The sequence below is a fragment of the Arachis hypogaea genome, chromosome 6 (genome assembly GCF_003086295.3).
Source record: "Arachis hypogaea cultivar Tifrunner chromosome 6, arahy.Tifrunner.gnm2.J5K5, whole genome shotgun sequence".
NCBI lineage: Eukaryota > Viridiplantae > Streptophyta > Magnoliopsida > Fabales > Fabaceae > Arachis > Arachis hypogaea.
Window position 1 is genome coordinate 4,805,166 of NC_092041.1, and position 14,601 is coordinate 4,819,766.

General features: G+C 33.8%; 2 protein-coding genes and 1 long non-coding RNA gene across 3 annotated transcripts; 1 reads left to right on the top strand and 2 right to left on the bottom strand.

Moving 5' to 3' along the window:
* Nucleotides 1-890: 890 nt before the first annotated feature.
* LOC112695501 (probable serine/threonine-protein kinase PBL7) lies at nucleotides 891-4,694 on the bottom strand. The gene is made up of 6 exons (XM_072196568.1): nucleotides 4,384-4,694; nucleotides 4,073-4,317; nucleotides 2,371-2,762; nucleotides 1,636-1,768; nucleotides 1,447-1,540; nucleotides 891-1,179 (listed from the first exon to the last, which is right to left on the bottom strand). Exons 1-6 carry the CDS (start codon nucleotides 4,598-4,600, stop codon nucleotides 1,037-1,039), a joined length of 1,224 nt encoding a protein of 407 aa, XP_072052669.1. The 5' UTR covers nucleotides 4,601-4,694; the 3' UTR covers nucleotides 891-1,036.
* Nucleotides 4,695-6,920: 2,226 nt separating this feature from the next.
* On the top strand, nucleotides 6,921-9,074 carry LOC112695502 (basic 7S globulin 2). Its single transcript, XM_025747855.2, has one exon. It carries the CDS (start codon nucleotides 7,483-7,485, stop codon nucleotides 8,845-8,847), a length of 1,365 nt encoding a protein of 454 aa, XP_025603640.1. The 5' UTR covers nucleotides 6,921-7,482; the 3' UTR covers nucleotides 8,848-9,074.
* Nucleotides 9,075-13,141: 4,067 nt separating this feature from the next.
* LOC140173405 (uncharacterized) lies at nucleotides 13,142-13,860 on the bottom strand. Its single transcript, XR_011862096.1, has 2 exons — nucleotides 13,531-13,860; nucleotides 13,142-13,384 (listed from the first exon to the last, which is right to left on the bottom strand). It is a non-coding gene; the product is annotated as an uncharacterized lncRNA (long non-coding RNA).
* Between the last annotated feature and the right edge of the window lie 741 nt (nucleotides 13,861-14,601).

Sequence of the window (14,601 nt, forward strand, 5' to 3'; positions counted from 1 at the left end):
CATAATTTTGGTGCTAATTCTTCAAATGACCGCATTATGCATCACCTCATACGCACACAGAAAACTCTTAAATTCCAAGCAACTTTTGTTGACACAGGGCTTAATTATATACAAAGGGAAATTAATTTAAATTAACGTTAGCAACTCAAATACTCCTAGTTATTTAATTAACAGTGATGGCGATGGGCAAGCTTATTCTTCTCAACTTCGCAAATATTTTAATCATCTCATTATTCCAATCATCCTTGAGAACTTCCAGGTTCAAAATTCAAATGTACCCTTCTCGTGGTTTTGTCACTTTCTGCGATCGAACTTATAATAACAACGACATATATATATATATATATATATATATATATATATATATATATATATATATATATATATATATATAATAAGCACTGGTCTAAAATAACAGGGTTTCCTAATTCCTAGACCCAATCCAATTGTGCACATAAAAATATAATATATTTATTTAAGTACTAATAATAGTTATTAAATGGATCGTTTAATTCGTGGTTATTGTATTAGTTTTGAATTTCATGTGTCAACGGAGAATTTGGCATTTGCGTGACTAGTCATGGTCATGGATAGGATACCATTGATTACTTGAAGGATAGAGATTCAATAATGCAAGTCTCTCGCCGGCAACTAAAATAATTCCGGTCTTTTTTGTTTACTGCTTCTAGATAGCTACCCTATAATTCTTCAATATTTATGGGACACTCAACAACATTTTATTTTATTTTATTTTATTTTATTTTTTAAAAATTATAAAATATAATATTTTACACATAATACATATAATAAGTTGATGTAACATGGTACATGTGTTGTTTTTCCTAATTTTACTTCTTAATTCCTTTCAATGAATCAATGCATCAGCCACCTACCAACTAATTGTAGCTACCCTCAATATTAAGAATATTAATTGTAACAACTTATCATGGTTAATGGCAACCTTACATTATGCTTATCAAATATATATCTGATGTAAGTAGTCTAATTAAGAACAAAATAAATTTAGATATAATAATTAATAGGTTGGACTTTTAAGAAATCTTAAGGAACTAGATGATGAGGAGGGATTCCTAACAAGTGGTATCAGTGATTGAACAATATCCGTCATTAGTGGCCTGTAATCTGCTTCTGTTTGTATGCACATTGCTGCTATTGCTGCTACCTGTATAAACCACATTATTCTAATTAACATGGAAAAATCTAGAGACCAGTAGTTTTATTAAAATTTGATCAGCACTTAACCAGCAAAAATAAAGTGAGTAATTTCACATTCTTGAATAAAATCTCACACTATTAAAATTATCAATAATGACTAATTATTGACTACAAATCACAAAACTTGCTGATTTCCTAGCACTCCTCTTAGCTAATTAATTAGCAGATCATAATTATTGACTGAAATGAAATTTGACCGTATATATGTACCTACCTGAATTAGATCCTTCTTTGAGTACTGTCCTCGAAGAGCAGGGTCAACCATTTCCACCACCTTTTCTCTGTTTGTTAACCTTGGAAGAGCCTGATAATATATGAATAAAGAAACTTTAATATAATTAACAATGCAATTAAGTCGTTATTTGTTAATGTTTGATGGAAATTAAAATAAATACTTACCCAAGAGACAAGTACATGTTCTCCCGGAGGTCGCTCAATATCAACCGGTACGCGACCGGTTAGCACTTCCAGAAGAACCACACCATAGCTATATACATCAGATTTTGTAGTAAGCTTTCCTGTTGATGCATACCTACAATAAGATAGTTGAAATTATTCAACAATGTTAGTTAAGACAGAATTTTAATTTAAAGCTAAGTAGTTTGAATATTTTATAGAGTTAACTTTCAAGTATTAACCGTGTAAAATATTTTACATAGTAATGCAATCATAATTATTCTCTTGGATGATATTCATGCATGCTAACGTGGCATTATGTGATTAAATATACATGTAACACGGTTTAAAAATGTTATTTGTATATTAAAATTAGTTATTAATTTGTGTATAAATATATGTGTGATTTAATTTATTTTCAATGTGTATTTATATTCCAACATTAATTAAAAATATTATTTATACATTAAAATCAGTTACCAATGTATTTGTGTATAAATATACATGTGGTTTAATTTATTTTCAATGTGTATTTGTATAACATGTATTTTATACTGATGGCTAACTTTGATTACTGATTTTAGTATATACGTAGCATAGACCTTCCAACATATGTTTTATACTATTCGCTGAGTTTAATAACTGATTTTAGTATACACATTGAGTAATCAAAAATGATTTTACAGTGTATCAAAATTAAATTCTATCTCTAAAAAGAGAAATATTGAGTGTACTCACTCGGGTGCGAGATATCCGGTGGTCCCTAACACGCGGGTGGAAATCTGACCGTTGATCTTGTCAGAGCCAGTCTTGGCCAATCCAAAATGGGAGACCTTGGCACGAAAATTTTGATCCAAGAGAACATTAGCAGTCTTGAAGTCACGGTGTATGACAGGGGAGAGAGCATGTTCATGCAAGAACTCCAAAGCCATGGCACAATCAAGGGCTATTCTCATCCTGGTCCACCAATCCAACGGCTGAGATTGATTATTGTAATTAAGAGAGTGGAGATGGTGATAGAGTGTTCCATTAGGCATGTATTCAAACACCAACACCCTGTGGTGATGGTCCGCACAATAGCCTAGCAATTCCACCAAATAAGGACAGTGCAAACGGCTTAGGATATCCACCTGCATTTAATTTAATTTAATTTAATTAATTCCAAGTAGAAATTAAAAAGGAGGATTAAAATGTGGTTCAGTGGTTGCCATTGCCACACCCATGTGCTAGGTTTGAATGAAGCCAGAAGCCTCATCAATTTATTGGTACTGCTATCACATAATAATTAATAAAGAAATTAATAAATTAAATAGGAAAAATCTAGTGGATAATAATTTTTGTGTTTTGTAAATCATAAAAAAAATGAGTCATTTTTTACTATTAAATATAATTTTACATAATTAAAAATATTATTACTAACCAATTGATGGTTATAAAACACAAAATTTGCTAATCCTAACATTCTTCAATTAAATAAAAGGGTACGAAGTATGCAGTATGCCATGCACCGCAAATTTTCATTACTTGGTCCCATTCTTGATAGAGATATCAAGAGTCACAGAAAGTCGTCAGACTGTGTCACGGTTTCACCGTTTCTGTGTTTCATAAGTTATTTGAAAGAATTACCAGATGAAAATTCAGGTGCAACGTAAAGTTGATAGTTGAAAACTCTTAAATGATTTGACTAGAATTTTTATTTAACGACTCTCAACTATTAACTTCACGTGAAGTCGACTGCACTTGAGTTTCTACCGAATTACGATCATTCACTTCCCCTAAATATAATCAAACATGATCTCTATAAATTAAAATCAACTACTAAAATTAAATAATAATATAAAATATAAAATATATATTAAACATAAATTAAATAATATATATTTATATACAAATATAAAATAATAAATTTTAATAATTAATTTTAATATGTATATAATATTTTTAAAAAACAAGCTAAAAGAATATTATATATATATATATTAAAATTAATTATTATATATTTGTATATAAATATAAAAAAATATTAATTTTTTTTGTTATTATTTAACCACCAACTTAATTTTTTTAGTCTAATAATTTAATAATTTATTTTATCTTATACGTTTAAATATAATGATTAATTGATAACCAAAAATAATAAATTATGATGACTTTCTAACATTTTTTTATAAATATATGTTGTTTAACTTTTTTAATGTATATTTAATTTTATATTTTATATTAATAATTAATTTTAATGATTAATTTTAATATACATCTAGTATGATTGATAAACCATAATAAATAGCAGAGTAATTAATATCCCAAACGTACATATAAAATTTGGTAACTAATGTATGATGTAGTTATTACTCCAAAGAGTAACGTGCGTTTGTTAAAGGTTTGGGTAGGTAAAAGAAGAGGGTGAATTAAATGAAGCATAGGTAGTGAAGTGAATGACCTCAATTCTGAAGGCACGCTCTTCTTGCTTCCCTTCCCTTCGCATGAGTTTAATTGCTGCCAAAGTTCCATCACTTAGGATTCCTTTGTACACCAAACCAGAATCTCCATTCCCAATTACATTTCCTTCACTCATTCCACCTGTCGCCACTTCTATCTCTCTGTATGTCAACACTTGAACACCTCGAAATTTATTTGGTGTTGTTGGTGTTGGATGTTGATGATCAACACATCCTCCTTTCACTTCTGCAATAATCAATAACTACTTACTTGCTACTATACTAGTGTTTGAAGAAATCGTTACATACATACCTGGACTACTTGAAGCGAAGTGTTTGGATTTGAGACGACGGAGCATGAATGCAACAAGAAAAATGGCAAAGAAGAGGGTAAGAGAGGTGAGGAGAGTGATGGTAATGAGAATGGTTTTGGAGGGGAAATCATTATTGGAATGTGAATGTGAATGTGAGTGTTTGTAAGTTTGGTTGGTTGCAGGCACAGCGGTTGTGTTGCTGTTAATTACTTCCATAACTGAGAGAGAGAGAGTGAGAGAGGAGCCCAAACCAAGAATGCAAGATATTTAATGGGATTTCTGTTTTTGGATGTGAAGGTAAAAGAGGCCATCCAAGAATATCAGTAGAATTAGTAATACTAAGAAGACAAAAAAAATTTAAGGTAGAAATTCAGGTGTCGACTTCACGTGAAGTTGATATTTGAGAGCCGTTAAATAATTTGACTGATTTGACTAAATTTTTATCTAACGGCTCTCAAGTATCAACTTCACCTGAGTTTTTATCAAAATTTAAATTTATTAATTATTATTAAATATAATAAGTTTGTATTATTTTAGTTATTTTTTTATCCTTTAAATATTATTATATAAAATTGATGAAGTGTCATGCTTTATTTATATTCTTTTCTTTCTTTATAGTCAATATTTTGACACTTTTGACTTTTCTAGTCTATTCCATTCAAGAGATATGTTATCATCAGTTCACTCTTTATTATCTCTGTGTCGGTTCTACACTTTATTTTGTGTGTCCATTTACTATATTTCATTTATTTTGAAGTTAAATTTAATTTGTTGAACTTAGCTTATGTTGTCATTAAATTCAATTCCATCAATAATAGAGAGTTTATATATAGATAGGGTTTAGGGTTATTAACAAAAAGAATTAATATGTACTCTTTACAATTATCGATTAACATCTCATTATTCACACTTGTTCATAGTTAGTTTATCAAATATTTAATTAAATGCAAGTCTAATTGTGCAAGGATCCCGGTTAAACTGATTTTGGGTTTACCAAAAATCGAATTCTTGATCTTTCGGATTTAGCGCTCTAATACCATGTCATGATACCACTCATTTCAAAAGTTTCAGCTGATGAGAAAAGGTAACACTAATAGTTATATCTCTAATACTCCATAAACCTCCAATGTACACATTGTACAAATATTCTATAGCTCCTCATACTATATCATTTTCTTTCATTTAGAAGTATTTAATTTAATTAACTAATTAATTGGTTTTGGTGTACTTCATCAAGTCCTACCGTTGTGTAATTTTTAGGTATTATATATGTCTCTTTCAATGCGTTACAAAATCTTTGACGCTTTTTCACCTTAGATTCGAATCGCTCAACCATGTTTTTCCCTCTAATTTTTTACTTATCATAGATTATTTGCTTTGCTCAGTTCAAATGATCTCATTCTTGTATGAAGGAAACAAACAAAAGGATAATAATAATTATGGCAGCAAGAGCAACAGTACTATGAAATAGAAATCATGAGGGAGGCAACTATTCTAGCTACCATATGGTACGGTGGCATTTTCCTCACCCTTCACCAAATAAATAATAATGTTACTCCTTATTAGTCATAAAATAATGGAGAGAGTTCAATGCGTAAACGTGTGCATGTTGCCAAACTTAGAAAACCTAAATAATAATATCGTCCACATACTTTTATTGTTAAAAGGTGGCTATTCACTTCATGAAAATAATTAGAATTTTACATTTGTAACAGCTTTACATGACATAGATTTTCAATATTTTTTACTTTGATAGAAAATGAGGAGAGGTGACATATAAGCAATATAAGCAATGTGGATATTGTGTTTCAAAGGAATATAAGTAGAAAGTAAGGGGAAAAAAATTAATTAATTACAAAAAATGATGTTTGTATTAGATTTTATATATACATTCTCTTGTGTTACATTTTGTTGTGGTATAAAAGATAAGTTTTTGTCTTCTTTCATTTCTTATCTATCATTTTAAATACCAAAAGCAAAAGATACACAAAAAAACGTACATAAAAATAGTTGTTCATAATTGAATCTGTAAAGTGATGAGTCCAACAACACCATTTTAGGAAGACTACTCCAATAACTACGTTGAGTTAAGAGCTCCCCCTTACTTAATTACTTTTGGTATTGACATCAAAGGAGAATAAAATCCTAAATAATATATTGAAGTAGTTTTGTAACTTAAAATCCAATGGAAAACTATAGTTGAAGGGTCGAAAAAAGAAAAGGAAAAAGGAGCAAATGGTGAAGTTGAATGGTAGATTGCATTAAGAATTAAGAGTACATGTTATGTTACAGTTGGGGTTTACTATATGTGATGTATAATCTGATGAAGACAAATGAAAATAGAAAACGGGGAAGGGCAAGCAGGTGAATTAACTCATTAAGAGATCTGTGTTTGTCAGGGAATATTGCCACTTGCATATAACTCCAACTCGTATAGTCCATCCATCAGAAGATCAAATTCAAGCCCCTCATTATAGTTTTGTCATTTACTCAATATTAAGTTAATTTCATGCAAGCAATGCTCCTTAGATCACGGTTAGATTTTTGTATTTATTATTTTTGCGGGGGTATATAACTGAAAGCGATATGGAGGAGAAGAAACACAGAATGCCATGCCACAGCTACAAGCTAGGTCACCAAACAAATTTCTCAAATTGTAGTTTTTCCTTTTTGTAGAAAGTGAAAGAGGTATTGCTAATGGGCTCCATGCTCTAATCTTCCAATGGCCCAAACATTCTACATTAGAGTACTAGTTTTGTCTCTTTTTGGGCTTGGGCGGCCCAGTTCAACACCAACAAAAAGAGATAAGGTGGTCCATATATATATGATACAAAGAATGTCCCGGAAGTGGAGGACGAAAACGAGTGCAGGCGAAAGAGATGTTTCGCTGCATGGTTCATTGGCTTCCCTTGCAAATCAGAATAATATGCAAAGCGGCACGAAGTCATGCAACCGGCGTTTCTTCTCCGCTGCCAAGTGCCCCCTTACACTCACCAGTCACCGCTACTCATCATTGAGAATCACCGTTTTCCTCATAACTCCAAAAGTTTCAAATATATATATATAGGCAGTGCTAACTAGTAATTAAGCTCTCTTGCATGTCAAAAATGGCTTCCAAATTGCTACTCACCATCACCTATCTCTCTTTCTCTATTCTCTTCGGCGTATCTGTATCCACAACCTCCCATCATTCCCATCCACCCACCACAACCAATTACAAACCCAACCTGCTGGTTCTACCGGTTCACAAGGACCCAGCCACAGGGCTTCCATGGGCCCACGTTCACAAGAGAACACCTATGACCCTGGTGCCACTCCTTCTGGATCTTAACGGCAATCACATGTGGATCAACTGCCAAACCCACTACGCCTCCAGAACCTACCAAGCACCCTCTTGCCACTCCACCCAATGCTCCACAGCCACCACCACCCAAACCTGCCACACCTGCGTCGGCTCCTCTCTCCCCAGGCCCGGCTGCCACAACAACACCTGCGCGCTCATGTCCACCAACCCCATCACCAAACAGATCGTCGTGTCTGAGCTCGCCCAAGACGTCCTCGCCATCAACGCCGCCGCCAACAACGGCCCCAGACTGGGCCCCACGGTCTCCGACCCTCAGTTCCTCTTCTCATGCGCGCCTGCCTCCTTGGTCCAGAAAGGCCTGCCCAACAAGGTTGAAGGCGTTGTTGGGCTGGGCCACGGGCCCATTTCCCTCCCTAACCAACTCGCATCACACTTCGGTTTGCAGCGCCAATTCACACTTTGCCTTTCTCGCAACCCAACCTCCACGGGGGCTGTACTATTTGGGGACCCACAGAAGCTTTTCGGTTACACTAACAAGAAATTCGATCTTTCACGTGATCTTCTTTACACTCCACTAACCGTCAGTCCGCAAGGAGAGTACTACATGGAAATCAACTCCCTTAGAATCAACGGCCGCTCCGTCTTCCCAGTGTCTCCTTCGTCGTCTTCATTATTGTCATCGTCGTTGTATTCTCCGAGTGGTATGCTTGGGGCTACTCTGATTTCAACCACAGCACCTTACATGGTTCTGCACCACACCATATTCGAAACGTTCAGGCAAGTTTTCGGGAAACAGTTTCCGATGCAGGGGCAGGTGAACGCGGTGGCGCCGTTCGGGTTGTGTTACGATTCAAAGAGGATAAACAACGCAAAACCTCCTAGCGTGGATATGGTGGTGAAGGTGGAGAAGAGCCGCCGTGAGGTATCGTGGAGTATCTCCGGCGATAACTTAATGGTGCAGGCGCGGCCAGGGGTGACGTGTTTGGGAGTCGTGAATGGAGGGACGAATCCTAGAGCAGCCATAGCCATAGGGACACGTCAGCTGGAGGAGAAGGTGGTGGTGTTCGACCTGGTGAAGTCGAGAGTGGGGTTGAGCTCTTCCCTATGCTCACGCGGGAGGAGCTGTTCTGATCTCTTCGGCTTCGCTAACAAATCATAGATGATGAGGGAGAGATCAGATAGAACCATATATATCATAAGCTTCTCTGCTTGTTATGGTTACCATAATAATAATAATGATGAAATAAAGGAACGCATCTCGCGTTGTTAATCAAAAAAATTCATTAGTTCTCAACTACTTCTAATGTAATAAAATGAGTGAGAGGCGAAAACTACGAAAAGTTAAATTCAAATTCGAAATGCTGAACTAAAGGGACTTGTATTGCATGCCTTGGCAATCTCACTACAAGAAAAAAGTCTGTCATATTTTTTTTTGGTGGCTACTCCAATGAAGATTTAATGATTATCATCATGTGAAGATACATCATTTTGACCATTGGATGATAGATTGTAGGGCTTGATTTGATTTGAAGTAAAAGTGTTACTTTTATTTAAAATGTTGCTAAATAAATAAGTTACACTTTTTGAACAAGGATCATCATGAGAAGATGTTTTTGCCATCTTCATGGGAGTAGTTGCCTTTTTTTTTTCTATGTTTCAAAAGCATAGCCAAAAGGGGTCAATAATCATGTTTTTATGAGGTTTGATTAGAGATTTGGGTCATGTTTTTTTTTGTAATGCTTTAAAAGCGTGCCAAAAAGAGTCAATAGTCAGACTTTTACGGGAGTGACGATTGATTAGAGATTTAGCTAAAGCATGCCAATAGAATTACATTACGGACTTATGGTAACGTTTTAAAATTCTTTCGCTACGTTTTTTATTACCACCCTTCAAAAACGTGGCCTAAAGGTATCAATCGGCCCGCTTTTGAAGCGTCACTATTTTTTTGTATTGGTGACTTTTTAAAAGCATACCCATTTTCTACCCTATTATACACTCCTCTCTCTCTCTCTCTCTGTGCACACAATTACAAACTCCTTTCTCACTCACGCAATCTCAGACTCTATTCTCCTCTCTGCCGCCGTCTATCAAAACCTAACGCCCTCCAGCAGTCGCGTGGGCTTCGTTGCAGTTCGTTCGCCTCCAGTCGTTCTCAGCGCCTTGGTGTTTTGTCGTTCTCAGTGTCTTGGTGTTTTGTCGTTTTCAACGCCGTCGTGCTCTATCGTAGTTCGTTAGCTGTCTAGTCTTGCAACATCCAGCCTCTTTGCCACTGTCCAGTCTCTTTGCCTCTGTCGCTGCATCTTCCAGTCTCTTAGAATTTTTAATTTTTTCTTAATTCTGTTTTTAAATTCTTTTTATTTAATTTGTCATCATTATTGTTATGATTATGATTTTTAAATTCTGTTTTAAAAATTTTCAAGTCTTAGGATTTTTTATTTTTTAATTCTATTTATTTATCACAATTTGTTATCATAATTCTATTCCTAATCTGATTATTTGTTACTTGATAATTTTTGTTAGGGATATTTGTTGAATTTTTTTTTATTTTGCAAAGTTCATCAAACAAACAAAAATCGAACCCACGTTCTCCAATTACACACCCTCCAAAAAATTTACACTTTATTTTGTTTCATTTTCACACTACAAAAGAGAAGGCTATTTTGCGACAATTAGCAAAACCGCGGCTATATGTCATTTTTGCGGCGGTTGTAGTGACAAATTCTGTGACAGCTGCTAATCTGTTTTAACCCCCTTCACTCCTTTCTCTCCCTTAATCTCATTATCTTTTTATTCTCACAACAAACCAAACTTGAACTCTAGTCCTCAATTGTTCTCTCATCCTCAAATCTTCAGATTCTACCAAACTCATGTTCGTCGCTGCTAACCTCATTACAAGCACCCTTTCCCCTTTGAAAAAAAGTATTTCTTCTGCCGGATTCAAGGTCGACATCGTGCTCCTTTGCTCTGTTTCATTCGCCGCAATTTACTCACGATCTCATCTTGTGCAGTGTGTGGTTCAAATAGGATGCAGCTGCACGAGAGTCATACCACCGTCACCTCCGGCCTCCGTCGCCAGCACCACGTATCACAGGTTCAGGTCTATCCTACATACTCTTCGACGTCCGTGCCTACTCCTTTAAATTCCCTACTCGATTCTACTCACTGTTCTAGCCTTTCTGTCCTAGGTCTTTTATTCCATTTTTCAATCACTGGAGCAGCTAAAATGAGGTGAGGAGCTTAAAAATTTTCCCTAATTATGCTAATTGTGTTCTACAAGTCTAATATCTATTTTAGATAAATGATTGTTGTGCTGAAATCTATTGTAAAATGGTTACAAGTTGCTTTCATTTCTATTCTTTTGCTTATTTAAAAGAATGTTTTTGCTTAATATTATTGTATTTCAATTTAGATTTGTACATTCATTCCACATTGATAAGGTTATACATTTTCACCTTCATTTTTGAGGGAGGTAAAGAAACAGGTAAGGCCTATGCATGGCCCAAAATTAGGGGTGTTCATGGTTTGGTTAATCCAAAAACCAAACCAATTTTTTGGTTAACCAAAAATATAGTCTTGGTTATTAACCAAATTGGTTTTACATTAAAAAAGTGGTTATTAACCGGTTAATAAAATTCAAAACCGGTTTTTAACCGGTTATTTTTAAAAAAACCGGTTTTCAAAAAATAACCAGTTTTTACATAAAAAAACCGGTTTTTACCAAAAAAACCGGTTTTTACATTAAAAAACCGATTTTTATATCAAAAAACCGGTTTTTACACACAAAAAAAGTTATTTTTACACCTAAAAACCATTTTTTACACAAAAATTAATTTTTTCACATACAAAAACCCAAATTTTTTTACTTTTTTTTTAAATTAATTTTTGTAATCAAAATTAATTTTTTCACATACAACCGATGCAACTTGCATTCTTAGATCACATACATATACATAGTAATGAATCATTTGAATTCATCATGATTTCCTAAACCCTAACAATCCATTTTGTTCTTGTTTATCATCAGAGTCGTACAACCTTATCATTCCATTTCTTTTTCTTGGTCCAGAACTTGATTTAAAAAGAGCTATCAATATATATACATAGATATATAAGCCTTAAAGACAAAGCAAATAAGAATGTCACCAATATATTCTTCTCCCTGTTGCTATCTTCTACGTAGAAACATAGATAGTGAATTAAAGTTGGAGAAATTAAGATAGAAACAACATGTACACTGGTAGTAATATACACTCACATGTAAGTTACATGAAAATCAATCCACAATAAATAAAACTCCATTGTCAAACCCTTACATAACATCTACACTATTTACATGAACTCACAGAATCCTATAACACTTCAAGAAATTAAGAACCAAGCAGGCATTTTAAAATAAGTAGTGCATCCACTCTTTCTCTTGAAAATTTTTCATGTGAAGATTATTTCATCTACTAAATCTTTGAAAATATTCTCTTCTAGTTTGACACTTACACTTTAGTTTCTTTCTTACTCATTGCAAGAAACTGCTGATAAATATCACTTTTGTCACTGAAATAAAAACATCACATCGCACCAAGGGCCCACATTCTAAAATACTGTTGAAATCATCTATTGTCATTGTGTTTTTTTGCTAATCACTACATTGATCTGTCTCTTCATTTTCCTCATAAGACCACAAGAAGCAAAGCTTTTCTTTTTTTCTTCATTCAAGCAACCAAGTATAGCTTTTCTGGAAATTCAGGAACAAAACATATGGCTACTTCTAATCCAGAAATAGGATTTTGTGGACAAATTAAGGTGGGGACTAATGAAAGCAAGCACTCCTAAGTCCTATACTATACTATACTCCTAAATTGAGTTGTTTCCATTGCCTATACTATAGTTGCTACTTGCTAGAGCGAAAGATTCAAGGCAGTAAATAATGATAAGAAAAAGAAGGCCAAGGCAGAACACAGTTAATGATTTTCAGAACAAAATTCTATTTACAACAAAAATCAGAACAACAAAGCCAGAAACATGTATAAGATAAGTTAGTTTTCTTCAACTAAATAATGATTTTTCATATGATTGCTAATTGAACCAGAGTTAATACACTTCTTACTAAAGTTCTTGAATCAATGTCACCATTTGAAGTGTTTTTATTATCCCTCTTATGCAGCATTGTTCAAATTCATCATTCATCCCTGCAACTTCAACTACTAGTCTATCTAATTCTAATTCCTATAAAAGATTAGGAGATTGGTTGTTGGTTTTATTGATTAGTTAGTTAGTGATTATAGTTAGCCTCAGTAACCATATTCTGTTATATATATATATATATATATATATATATATATATATATATATATATATATATATATATAACCAAGTAGCACAATACATATAGAACACTTACGTATTGGCTTAAATCAGCAAGTAGATTTTTTATGAAATCAAGTTTTAGGGGGGTTCAATTTGAAAATTCATACACTGTATATAACACAACTAGCGCTACATATATACTATATATATTATGGTACATGCATGAACCAAAAAAATAATAAATGAGCATGGCAATCAGTTCATCAAGGATTCAACTACTACTTAGTTTAATTAGATATTTTTCAACAAAAAGTGAACCACAGTGAAGAAGAAACTTACAGCAGGATCCATTGAAATGGAGAGTTCAAATGTTCAATACTGAGAGATTTTAAAATCTGCACATTCAATCCATTGAAGTGAAGAAGTCAGTATACTCATGAAGGAACAAAACAGAACAAATCAACAAAAAAGAAAATACCCAGATAACAAATAACCCAGATAAAACTCAGAATTCAGAACCAAGGGCAAGGATGAGGCTTACCTCAATTGATGAGCATGAGCTCCGACGAGCCACCAACAAAAGAAGAAGAGAACCGAAAAGAGAGAAGACAAAGTCGCGAATGGAGGTCGAGGCAGAGAGACAGAGTCTCGAATCAAAGTGAAGACGGAAGACTCGAACTCGAAGAGGTAGAGGCCGACGAACCACCGGCGAGCTCCGACGAGAGGCAGAGAAGAAGAAATGTTGACGGTGGCGATTCCGCGATTGGCGAAGAGTGGATTTGTTTTTGTTGAAGAGGATTTGTCGAAGAGGAGAAGAAGTGAAATTAGGTTTTATTTTAATTTGGTTAACCGGTTTTAACCGGTTAAAAACCGGTTTTTTTATTTGGTTTTGGTTAACCTATTTTGAAAAATATGGATATGGTTTTTAAAATTGTTTTATAAAACTGGTTAACCAAAATGTAGTTATGGTTTTTTAACCGGTTAACCACATTTTAGTTTTTTTTTGCACACCCCTACCCAAAATCTCTCATGAGTGAATCATGAACTAAAGTTGTGGTTTCAAATTTTCTATCTCTGAAATGAGTTTATTTGATTAATCAAACCCAATCATCAATAAGTATCATCATAATAAACACATTTATAGCTTTTTCTTTTCTTTTTCTTTTAATTACTAGTATCCAATTTCCTTCAATCATATTATATTTATTAAGGGTGGCAATGGAATAGATAGAAGCAGGTTTTTATCCTACACGATTCTGTCTCATTCTACAATAACCTGTATCAAATTCGCCTCACTTCTACTCGTGGGTAGTAAAAAATTAAATCCTAACCCACTTCTATGAGTACCCGTCTCGACCTATCCGTCCTTATAATTATTAAAATCCAACAAATAAAATTAAAATTTAAAATTTATATAATTATCATTACATATATAACATAAATTAAAGTAAAAATTTAAATATTTTACTAATTATTTTATATATATTATATATATTATATATACCAGGACGGGTTTAACCTAAATCTGATCCCGTCCCCATCCCGCCCAAGAACCCGCCCTGTTAAAAACCCGCCTCGATGTGGGGGCGGATAATTATCCTCTCCGAACAGG